This window comes from Triplophysa rosa, linkage group LG1 (genome assembly GCF_024868665.1).
Source record: "Triplophysa rosa linkage group LG1, Trosa_1v2, whole genome shotgun sequence".
Taxonomy (NCBI): domain Eukaryota; kingdom Metazoa; phylum Chordata; class Actinopteri; order Cypriniformes; family Nemacheilidae; genus Triplophysa; species Triplophysa rosa.
This window is the reverse complement of record NC_079890.1, coordinates 16,647,982-16,660,730: the sequence shown is the minus strand read 5'-3', so window position 1 is coordinate 16,660,730 and position 12,749 is coordinate 16,647,982. Positions and strand designations below refer to the sequence as shown.

At 36.8% G+C, this 12,749-nt stretch overlaps 1 protein-coding gene across 2 annotated transcripts in view; it reads left to right on the top strand.

Annotated features, from left to right (window-relative positions):
• adam10a (ADAM metallopeptidase domain 10a) overlaps window positions 1-12,749 on the top strand; it is a 72,767-nt gene that overhangs the window by 46,528 nt on the left and 13,490 nt on the right. For both annotated transcript variants that reach the window (XM_057334760.1, XM_057334769.1), the window contains exon 4: window positions 2,774-2,932. In XM_057334760.1, the coding sequence (XP_057190743.1) occupies window positions 2,774-2,932 (159 nt within the window). The remainder of the gene's footprint in view (window positions 1-2,773; window positions 2,933-12,749) is intronic.

The window sequence follows — 12,749 nt, the reverse complement described above, 5'->3', positions numbered from 1 at the left end:
AAGTGCTTCATGTACTCCCAGGTTACTGGTGCTCAAGGTGTGAATAGAGTTGCGGTGTGGTTTTGTATTTAATCTGATGAAGGAAGTCTGGTTTTTAAAAATTAAAAAAGGTCTCCAATAATATTGAATTTATTATATTTATTGATATTTTTAGCTGTCAGATTAGTTTTGCATTTAGTATCTAATGCTAGTGGAACAAAGTTGGTATATCTAATGAAATGAAATAATCGGTTTAGTCTCACTCCTAATTCATGGCATTCAGTTCAGATAGTGTTGCTGTGTTGAGATGCTCATATAAACAGAACAGTTGGAGGTCAGTGCTTTCAGGCTCTTCCGGTCTACTTTTGGGTTCGGAAAGAATGGGAAATGTCAACAAAGTGAAGGTGTGTCCTGTTATAGCAGAGCTACACCCCAGATAGCTCTGCATGCACATCCTGCTATGACAGTATTTTCCACATGGATCTGATATCTGCTTCATTAATTTTTAAAACGGACTGGACCAATTCTTGCATGAATTGCCGGGTTGAAACCACCTTATTCTTATTCTGTACCTTAAATAAAACTGCTGGTATTGACTAGTGAGGTTAAACTGAAAGTTTGGTACAACGGAACCTGCATTTAAGATGCATGAGTGAGATCTGAGCAATTACCTGTGCATCCATGAAAGATGAATGGACTCTTCTGGAGGAAGAAAACGTCTCGTGTTAGTCAGACATTCATATCTCACCCGCTTTGATAATCTCCCCTGACTATTGAAGTGACGCATCCTCACAGTTGCTGGATTGCTCTGAAAGGAGTCATGTCATTTCCTGCTCGCCACAAAATGCTTCATAATAACAGGAGATGATGTTCATGTCAACTTGTGATGTGGGTGAGTGGAGAACCGGGGCTGAGAAAGTGATGTTTTTCTCTGATTGACCACTGCATTTAACGCTTAAAAATAATGCTATCGCTAAATCATTTTTTATGAATGAAAGCTAGACAAAAGTGCCACACAAATGGTTTGCTTCAAAATACTTACTACCACTCCTGGATTTCCTGTTGCTCATCCTGTTTGCTTGAACTGAAAGAGATATTGCAAATCTTTATATTTTACTACCTTTATGTTTTCTTCTCCCTTGCTCTCTTTTTGTCTCCTATTTCAATTTAAAGGTACTTTATTGATTGTGTGCAGTTATAATATTTACAAAGTATTTCATGTACATCATTACAGTAGCAACAAACAATACAATACAACAGACCAGAAAGTGGTATTAAAAAGTCTCTTGTATACTATTGTATACTGTAAGTGTATGTCACTTATGTGTATAGTATCTCTCTCTCTCTCCTCTCATGAGCCACTCTTTAATATACTTGACGTGATTCAGTGCTTAATCGTGTAACCTTCTGACATTTACCAGTGTCTGAACTAGTCTGGATTGCCACATTCTCCATTAAATCTTTATTAGTATGGGAAATATTTTGTTGCCAAAATGGTACACAAACCAGGATTATCTAATATTTTTACTGTTTAAAGTAGCTGTGACTATCTACATACACCGCAGGTCCCCTTGCATGGAATTTGGAATAATATTTTAATCATGGAATTATATTAAAATAAATCTAGACACAATATGTAACTGTCTAAACAGTAATAAACTGTAAGCCTTTAAATCGAACTCGAGTTTTTGTTCATGAGAAACACAGATTTTTTAAAAGTGAGTTTGAACTTTTCACAGGTTGTATGTATCATGGCTGTTACTTATTTGAGTTTGCTTCACTTTGTCAGGTTTCCTGTTTTTTTCTATGAGTAAGAGCAAAAGAGGAGAGAACGAGACGGAGCAGAAAATAAATAGTGCAGAATAAAAGAAAGAATCTTAGTCTAAGGATTAAAAGGGGAACCTTTTTTAAAGAGAGAAACTGAATATCTTCAGAAGTTCAGACCAAACACAAAACACTTTTTCTGAGCCTTTTAAGTGTGCTATCTTTTGTTAAATGCTTTTGTATTATTGTTCCTGGAGAGTACTCATTACTCATGGTGCTTGTAGAGCTCAGTGCATGTGGAACAGGATTGTCCTATTTTGTCTTGTTTGAAAAGCTAGTCTATAGCTTTTCAAACAGATGCCTAAATGTCTGTTTTTCTTTTGATTTTGAAAGCCTACGTTGTCCAGAACAATAGATACTGACAACAAGCTCCTTTTGTTAGTCTGGAAGTGCATGTACGCACATGCAGAACTTGCTGTAAGCAATTGAACCATCATTTTCCAGTATGTGTCATCCATCTAAGCTCCCTGTTTTTTTCTTTGGTTAAAATTTGTAGTATTAATGATCAATTGATGAGTCCCTCACTACCTTTACGAAACATCTGAAGCCACTGAATCTATTTCATTGGTCAAAAATGTCAGTAATTTTGGAAAATTTCATATATAAACTGTTTACGGTTCTGATACAACTGTAGATGGATTACAGAAAGGAGGAGCAGAATAAAACATGTAGATGAAAGGCATCACTGCTTTGATTTTCAGATTCAGTAGCAGAGCTGCTGAGCTCATTACTGTTGTAAAGGTCAGCAGCTAAGAGGTGGTCATGTAGAGGAGATGAATTACACCATCATAATATATGGACATAATTCAGAGAGCAGCACCTCTTTACACAGGTCGTCTTCTGTCATATTTCACAGCTTTGTCTATGCGCACCGGCATGGAAAGATTTTGTTTTTGTGCCCTGAATGCCCTTTACAATTACCATACCCGGTCAATATGCCTTTAAAATTTTCTTTGTTTTTGTCTTTCAGGTGAGAAGGGCACTCTTACCCATGGCTCTATTGTGGATGGGAAGTTCGAAGGTTTTATTAAGAGCCATCATGGCACATACTACATCGAGCCCTCAGAGAGATACCTCAAAGACCAGAGTGTGCCCTTCCACTCAGTCATCTACCATGAAGATGACATTGGTGAGTTAATATTAGCATATCATTATACTGAAATGACCTACATCACGTCCTGTAATCAGCACTTATTTGATTTTTTTTACTTTGAGTGTTCAGCTTCCTGGTAATATTACTATATATTTTGGTAACCATTTGAAATATTTAAATAAGACAGTCAGTTGTTGACATGTTTATGAACACAATCTAAATAGTAAATAAGCTGACCAGTTATAGTTATATTAAGTGATAGTTCTCCCAAAAATAAAAATGTCATCATTTACTCGCCCTCTTCTCATTTCAAACCTACATGGCTTTCTTCTGCAGAACACAAAAGAATATATTTTGAAGAATGTTGTTAACTGCCCCCATTCATATGCATTGGTTTGGTGTCCATACAATAGAAGTGAATGGGGGCCAGTGCTGTTCGGTTACCAACTTTCTTCAAACATCTTTTTTGTGTTCTGCGGAAGATTTTCATTTTTGGGTGAATTATCACTTTAAGTCAGCTTTAAATACTATGTTTACTGATCTGTTACTATTTATACGTTCTGGCACGTGTTTAGTTCATACAAAGTGTACATGTATTGATGAACTTGCCCTGTGTCTTGTGTAACTGATGAATGAGTGTGTCTGTTACTGTTGAGTGAGTCTGTCTCTGATATACTGATAAACAGATGCACTGAGGCTCTCCTGGGTGTGATGAGAGCTGCTAAAATGACTGGATCATGGAGTCACTTTCAATATGCATGTATTATTGCTTTGGGCTAGAATAGTGCTATTATTGTTTCAATCACAGCACATAATTATGGTTGTTACAGCACTTTGGATTATTATATTAATAAATAGGAAATTGAGTGAATGTGTGTAATACAAAGCAATGCCACCTAAAAAAAATTGGGCTCATTTTTTTATAGTTCTCTCACACAAACATGTCAGATCATGACGATGATGTGTTAACTGACAGAAGTTATGATTACTGATTCATATATTTGAATGTGCTGTGTATTTTCATCCCGATAGACTTAATGCATTACGTCATTACATCAGGGCGTAAAAGAATCGGTAAACCAGTCTTTTGAACCGGTTCATTGAAACTAACTGTCCGAAAGATCCAGTACGCATAAAAGAACCAGACTTCCCATCACTAATATAATAACAGCTGTGATGTGAGAAGCCTGTTTGTCTAGCTACTATACATGTAGGATTTTACCATCTGTTATACTGTATAACTACTATATAGACGTATCATCGGACACACGCGCCTGGCACAAAGTTTGTTGATCGGTCTGGCTAGTGGCCAATATAACTATTTATATTTTATTTGATTTATATTAACATAAATTTATATACATACTTTTTTGTAATAATTGTATTAAATAAACTATTTGTTAAATTTTATTGTATTTTCATTTTATTAAATGAACAATTTGTTGAATGGGTCATGTAACTTTGTCGCATTTAAGTTTAGCCAAGTAATGGTTCTTCTACTGGTAACCCTTCCTTCCACAGCCCAAAGACATGCAGGTTAGGTTGATTGAGTATTCCAAATTGTCCCCCCCCAGTTTGCGTATTGATCGACTTGTGTATGGATTGACTTGTGTATTTAACAGACTTGTGTATGGATTGACTGGTATATATATATCCCCATGAATATTGCCTGAGATGCTGGAATAGCAATAAGAATTAATAAAACAAACAAAATAACAATCTATTGGTAAACCAAAATAATACTGGCTAGACATACTTTAAACTTGCTAGCTAATGTAATTTACTTGTTATTTCTTTTGCTTGTTATCAGAAATAATCTACAGGGGCTCTATTCATTGCGGATGTGTACTGAAGTTAAGTTTGGGCCACAAAAGTGTGCATATGAGTAACCTTTGTTTACGTTGTTGCTTTGAAACTGTCTATAGTAATAACAGTTGTGATATGAAAGGCTTGTTGTTATCTAGCTACTCTTCATGCAGTATTTTAGCTTGCATTGCACTGTATAACTACTGTATACGCTACGGATGTAATGATTCACCGTGAGCAAGTTGAAAATCTATTATAATATAAGTTAGGGCTGCACGATCATGGGTAAAATGATAATCACGGTTATTTTGCTCAAAAAAATTATCACGGTTAATAAACGCGATTATTTTGTCAGTTCAGAACTTTTTTTTTTTTTTATTTTTTAGGCCTATACTTTACAGCCAATGAATATGTTAGAATCTGCTGCCAGGGGCGGACTGACCAGTAGGACATTCTGTCAAAGTCCAGAACGGTCATCTGGAGTATCAGAACTTTTCCCCGGTGGGCCGCTAATGTAAGGGGCCGGAATGGACGCTTGGGCCGGACAGACGGACGTTATTAACGCGAATGCACGCAACGCGATGGCATTAGCGAGACGGACATGTTTACATGTAACACCCCTCCCGCCCCCCCCCCCTCGCGTCGACAGAAATGGTGGAGGGCCGATGCAATCAAACACCCTACCCCAGTCGAAAGAAATGGTGGAGGGCTGATGTGGGCCGAAAACTCCAGGGCCGTTTTTGCTTCCCAGTCCGCCCCTGTCTGCTGCCATTGAACTTCTTAAACAAAGCACGCAATCGATCATCTATACATTCCACCTCAAAAATTTACATTTTGTGACCTTCAGAATGAAACCTTGCTACTCCATAAAAAAAAATATTTATGTTTTTTTTATCAATCACTACTATTGGTCACCCTTAGTGTTTGTTTTATGGGTTTTGCAAAAAAGTATTAAAATAGTATACATTTTTTATATGATTTGGAATTTGTTTTAAAATTGCAGTTTAGTTTTTTTATTTGACAGAAAATATATTTTTATTTTACAAAGAAATGTGCAACATTTGAGAAATAATAAAAGGGCACTTGTTCATTTCTAATTTGTCACAACTCACTTTGTAATAATCAATAGTGAATAAATCGTATTGTGAGATCAGTATCGTGAATCGCATCGCATCGTGAGCTGAGTGATTTGTTACATCCCTAGTATAAGCATAAGAAAAACTGGCATCTGTTGTGTACTAGGGAAGGAAAATTTCTCTCTATCTGTAAATCAAGTACTATTAAAAAGTTCTCAGTTCTCATGTCCACTGTGGAAAACATCATCACTTATCAGACACACTATTGTGTGCCTTGATTCACTATTCACTTCAGATTGTGATGACGGTCTCATGTACAATAGGACATTCATTTCTCATCACTTATGAAAAGAGTGCTATGTATTTTTACTGCAGGATTGGATGAGGTCAGATTGTGTGTTTGTGTCTATGAGAAGTAAAGAGAGATATTTAATTGTGGCTAACAGTAGTCTATTGAAGCACATGAACAGAGGTCAGAAGAAGGACGATAGGCTGTTCATGCCAGCCTTAGAAATGTGTGTATGTTTCTCTTTGTACAAGTACTATAACATTTTTAAAAATAAATACATTTGCTTACTCTTTTGTCTGACAGCTACCCGCCTGGAACATTTTTATGATGGAATAAAAAAAACTGTGAAAGATTTCATTGACCATATGTAGTTTCGGTTTCTATAATAAGGATGGCTTAGAATGACTTATTTGTCTCTTATTTAGGGCCCCATGAAATATGCTTTATTTTTTCCCAAATTCCATGTTTTCCGTTTTAATTTTTCTGGATTCCGTGTTTTCCGGGGGTTTTTTTACGCTACAATAGTAATATTTTTGCCCACATGAAAAATACTTCATTTACTCATTAACTATAGTAAGACACCTAGATACTACAGTGTTTTTGAACCTTATGGAAAATATCCATAAAAATATGGTGTAATGCACAACTATTTTAATATAAACCAGCATCTCTCCAGTGCATTTTCAGTTTTTTCTTTTGTTTTTACTACTTAAATTTAAGATTAATCTATTTTACTGTTACATTTACTTTAATAAAGGAAATAATATAATATACTATAGTTTATTCATGTGGGTGTGTCATAGTTAATTTAAGTTAACCAGACTTTTATTTTGACGGCTTGTCACAAAGACTTTTTAATGCATGTTTGACAGTAGGGGTGCTTCTCAATAGGGAGGCTCAGAGATGACGTGTTTTTGTATGCAAAACCCGGAAGCTATTTAGCATTTTAGGACTTCCGGTTCCATCGCTCCAAGGTCTATGGGTTTTTTGAATGGGTTTTTGGTAAATCGCCCAAAATAAGGTCTGTGGTTAACAAAACCTCTAAATATTTTCATGTTTTATTCTATGACATAAAACACACCAATTATAACCCGCTTGTGATTTTTTAAAGCCTTATTGTGTCTTAAAACAGCGGTTGCTAAAAGTGACTACTTCCTTTGGCGGGGACATTAGACGTCATCGCGCATATAAAGCTCACAAATGCAACATGTGCACAAATCTCTTGACTTAAAACGTAGATGCGGATTCATTCACGGAGTAATTTCTTTCCAGGGAACACATTGTTAATAAAGTTTGAAAGAGTTGTTGGATGCTGGGTGGTGGTGACGTTGATATCGAGCGACCTTAAGTGTAGTCTGTTTATAGCATCGTGTTAGCGTTTTACTTCTGGCAATTGTATTTCGGCTTCAAAAGTAACAAATGTGGTGTTCATTTGTAAAGATTATCTTGATAGACAAAACGTGTAAACATCATAAACCATTGTTAATCACAGAGCTTATTTTTGCGATCTTCCAAAAGTCTATGGGAAGTATGCATAGGCTTTCGGTCGAGGGAACCAGCGGGGTGCTTACTTCCGGGTTAGCCTACAAAAATACGTCATCTCTGAGGTACTGGATATGCCTCCTCGTTTCCTCGCTCCTCCGTCCTCAATCCTATGACCCGGAAACCGATCGATCTCAATTCTCTAATTGTACCGGGCGGTGGCGAGGATCGAGGAGGCTTTCTGAGGAGTCATGAGCGAGGATACACAGCTGTTCCTTTGCGGAAGTGTTTTATCGACTAAAGATGACGCGCGTATAAATTCTCCTCCCCTTGCACATCGTCATATCTTTAGATCATATTCAAACACGTAATTAAGCATTATATTATTGTAAATGTCGACATATTTCAGATAGTATAGTTAATATTCATATAGTTAATTTATTAATATAAATAAATGTATATGTACATATACATATGTATTAGACATAGCTTATATACATTTCTGATCACTTTTAACCATGTATTTAACTTATTTTATTCTAGTGGGGATTATGACATCTGCCTTAAGTATGTATTTACCTTTATTTTTTATATTTTCAATGTGCAATGTGCAGTCATCATTAATTGACTACACTTTGAAGTGACTCTAAAGAGACCGAGGATAGGCCTTTTCACTTCTTTTAATTCCTCCGTCCTCCCGTCTTTTCCTTGCTCCCTTCCCTCCCATCCTGAAGGGGTGGAGCTTAGATGTGAGGAAAGGAAGCGAGGAAAGGAAACGAGGATGCATAAAAAAGAATGGAGAAGCACCTCTACTCAAATGAAGTGGTGCAGTACAGGAAACTGCTTGAATCATTCATTCAGAGACATGCAGAACAGGCAGATTACATATTTAAACTGCATCTGAATCACTACCAATGTTATTTAAAGCACAAATTGAATTTTATTAGCTGTTCGGTGCTATTTTCTGATAAAAAAAATTCTGCACCTTTCCGCGTTATACATTGAATTCCTTTTTAATGCCTGGATTCTGCGATTAGAATCCACTTTTTCTGCATCGCGGAAATCATATGGCCGTACTTACAGTATTGGGCTAGCATCATTAAAGGGAGTAAATGATGAAAGAATTTTCATTTTTGGGTGTACTATCCCTTTATTTCTTGACTCATGGGTAATGATTCTCACTTGAGTAATGTAGTGATTTGGGAGAGATGTGTCTGTATCCTTGAGGCTGCTGTGAACAAAGACCTCAATGTGTCTTTGAGAGATTATGAAATTGACCACAAATATGCATTCATTACTATGCAAGTTTCTAAATAACTGGTAACTGATACACTTTGTGAAATATCAGCTATTTTATTGGCATATTATTACATTTGTTAAGACATAATCAACATAGGAGGTGTTTGTTTCCTCCTTTGGTGATCATGATTTTTCCCTAAGGCATGTGCTCTTGGACAATATTCTTGTTGGTCCTGGAACAAAATTACTATCAGCCAATTAGATTTTAGAGTGAGGTTAGACCTAGCATTGGAGCTTGAATCACAGTAATATCTCTCGTCATTTCTCTCTGGGGTTAGTATGAGGAGTAGTGTTTGACAGGAATGTTATATTGGGGCCAAGACACGATGTCGATCCAGGAGCTTGTTTGATGTTGATTTGATCATATTTGGCAAGCTATCAGTCACCTTCCATCTTAGTTTGCAAGACTTTTTTATTTGGTATTATTGCATTGTTCTTAAAGATCAGTCAAAATAACAACAATTGAACTGCAACTAGCTCTACACTGCCACTTGTGGCATGGCACGACTTTTTACAGTCGGGGTTAGATTTAGTCTTTATAGCTTCAACAATACTTAGAGTAATAAATGTATCTAGGGGTTTAAGCTTGCCAAGCTTTGATTTCGCATCTCAGAGACAGAAGATGGATTTCAGGTATCCTAGGCACTCATCATTTTCTTTTGCACTCATTTCCTCTAGTAGTGCACTGTAAACAGGGCTCTGAAAATGACTTATGGGGGATTTATTAACTTTGTGGGGACTTGCAGAAAGACTACAAACGTATATTAAAGAAAAACAATGTGGAAAGAATATTTAACACAGAAGATAACTAAATACGTATACTTAAACATCAAGAGAACAGCGGTATATATAACAGAGAGACGTACACTTTACTGCAGCGGCTTTTGTCAAAATGGCGCGTCAAAACTAAATCGCAACTTAATTCAATTAAATTAGCACTTTACAGCAATAACAACAGCTTTATAAAGCGGTTCAAGTGCAGAAATATATAAGAAACTTAATTTGCACGCAGCTCGTCGGAAGAGAGAGAGGGACTCACAAGCCCGCTCTGTGTTTGAGCTGCCTGTCACACGCCTGAGTTACATCGACCAATGAAAAAAAAACATATGGAATTGTATTTAAAGCACGAAATGTAAATTAATATGTAGAGTTTTCTGTCGTGTCACGTAGCACCGGGGTCTCTTCACGTACCTACGTGTGCCACTGTTTGAGAACCACTGCTCTAGACAGTTGTTTCTCTTGTTCCACCCGTCGTAGATTTGCATGTGAAAGGAGCTGCATTGAGTGTCGAACAATGAAATCTTCAGAGAGAAGAAATGGAGTTGCTGTTATCAGAAATCAGACTCACTGATCAGTGGAGTGGCAATCTTTCTAACAACCTCCAAGACAAATTCAACCCACATATTCTTCTTTCCTCCTCTTAATCTTGAGTTAAGATTTCTTGAATTAAGAGTTAATATTGCCTATTAGGGGGAGAATGTTTTTATGACATATTTTGTGTTGATATATGCTGCTATTTAGTGGTAGTTTATCTCAACAACACGAGACCACGATACTAGACACAGAAAAGAAAACACAAAAATAATCTGGTGCTCTATGAACGTTTGTATGTTGTTCACATAGAGATCATCCACTTCCCTTTTCCCGGCTGATGGAGATGTCTGCTTTTAACGTTTTGTTTTAATCTCTTGGTGAAAACACTATAATAATACCCAGGAGCTTGAAATAACTTGCTTGAAATAATTGCTCTGTTTTTTAATTGAAGCTCAGTGCCGGGCAGAGCTCAACATACTCAGGGCCGGATTATCCAATGGGCATTATGGGCACAGGCCCAGGGGCCCATGCGCGCTTGGGGCCCAGGCAAGAGAAAACATTTTCACATAACAGCGTTTACGCCATATTCATTCTGCTGTGCGCTTCTCTCTCCCGCGCACACGGAGGTGCACACACAAAACAGTGTTTCTAAATTAGGAAGTCTGTCTTTTGATTTAATCGGATTTTGTTTAGAAGAAGCGCATAGCGACAAATCTAGCGACTTCTTGGATAAACCTTAGCTTTCATTCAGTGGGAAAATATCGCCAGTGCTGCCCCGCGAGCGCAAGGTCTCCCTTTCCCGGCAGGAAGAAGCAGCACCATACGACAGGTAACTCGTCAATAAAATGAGTACAAAACAGCGTTTCCAACAACCTGTCACTAGCCGGGTTTCCATCCAAAGTTGCCAATTTAGCTTATGCGCAAAATTGGAATATCGCATAAAACATTTGCGAATAAGCACCGTTTCCATCCAACTAGTCAACTAGTCACTTCCTAATAAACTGGCACTAAATATCAGTAAGAAAAGTAAGAGAAGCCACTGAATATAATAGTTTTCATATATAATAATACTTGCGCAAACAGACGATTAGAAAACACAATAAATGCGCTGCTTTTGTGGATGTCTGCTGTTCGGGAAACACAGTCGTGACAGTTCTAAGAGGCAATTACAGAATACTTTGACGACTTTGCTCAGGCGTTTAAGAATGACCATCACAACATTTCTGATGCTGTGTAACAAGATCAGTACTCTGGTTAGTCAGGTTACGCCGTCTCATAGTGCAGTTACGTGACTTTTTGGAGGAATTTATTCGGCAAATGCGTTTCCATCTCCTATTATTCGCATTAACCCTTTTTCGCAAAAATGAAAAACCACCTCAAGCGATCTTAAAAACTTTTTTGCGAATTAAGGGTTTTTAATTCGAAATTTGGCGTTTCCATCACTCGTGTCTGATGCGAAACTTCAAAATACGAATAAAACCAGAGTGATGGAAACCCGCTTACTGTTATCGACTGTTTGGATATATAAATATGAACAAAGTTCGTCGGTAAATATGCACATGGTTACCATGAGGCTGTGTGAAAGAACAAATAGTCGAAATCACCGCTTTTTATTCTAAGTTGTTAGATGATGTCGCGTCATGAACTGACAACAGAAACTGAAAATATGTCAATGAGAACGATTTTATTGTTGTAAATATAATGAGTTGATATACCCTCGTGGCTGTCTTAAATCTTAAAAGATTAGAGGTTTTTTTACATTTGGTGGTGTTTCCTTGCCAATTGTGAATTATTTTATATTGATATAATGTTGATCAGTAACTGCCTTTATCTAATAATGAAGGCTAAATATTGGTAATCCACAGTGCTTTTACATACATCGCAAAATGTTTTTAAAAAAAAGATGTCATAATATATATGCTAAATAATACTTATAATACTTGTTAATGTCGTTTACTGTAACACATTACACGCTTACATAATAACGTGAGTCGAGAGGTGCTTGTTACACAAATAAAGTTTAACAAATGGACAAATTACTCTTGTAGTATAATCATTGACAAAGACTGCCCTGCCCGTTTAGTCTTTGAAAAAATGAAGATGGAAATATTTTAGAATTGCATTTAAGAATATTTTTAAAAACTTTCTGTAATTTATCTGAAGAAAGTTCTTATATTTTCTCTTAAGAACAGTTTTGTGAATCTGGCATGTTTCTGTTGAATTATGGAAGAATCTGATAGAACTGAATTTAAAGGTTGAGGTGTGGTAGTGTGTGCTTGAATATGCCAGTGAGTTACAGTATGCAGGGAAAGGTCTTAATATTGTTGTTGCTGGTCCAGGAAGGCCTTGTTGCAATCTTGTTGTAAATCCTGTATGATGGAGGATGTGTACAGGTGTTGATATTGTCCTTCAGGTTGTGATCATAGTTTGTAACTTGTCAATGTAATCCTGAAACATAGAGGTGTTTCATACACATAGTACCCTAGGCTAATTTAAAACTTTATTGTGCGCATGTGTGTGTATGGGGGGTCCATAAGACACTTGTGCCCAGGGGCCTCTGAGTTCTTAATCCGGGCCTGAACATACT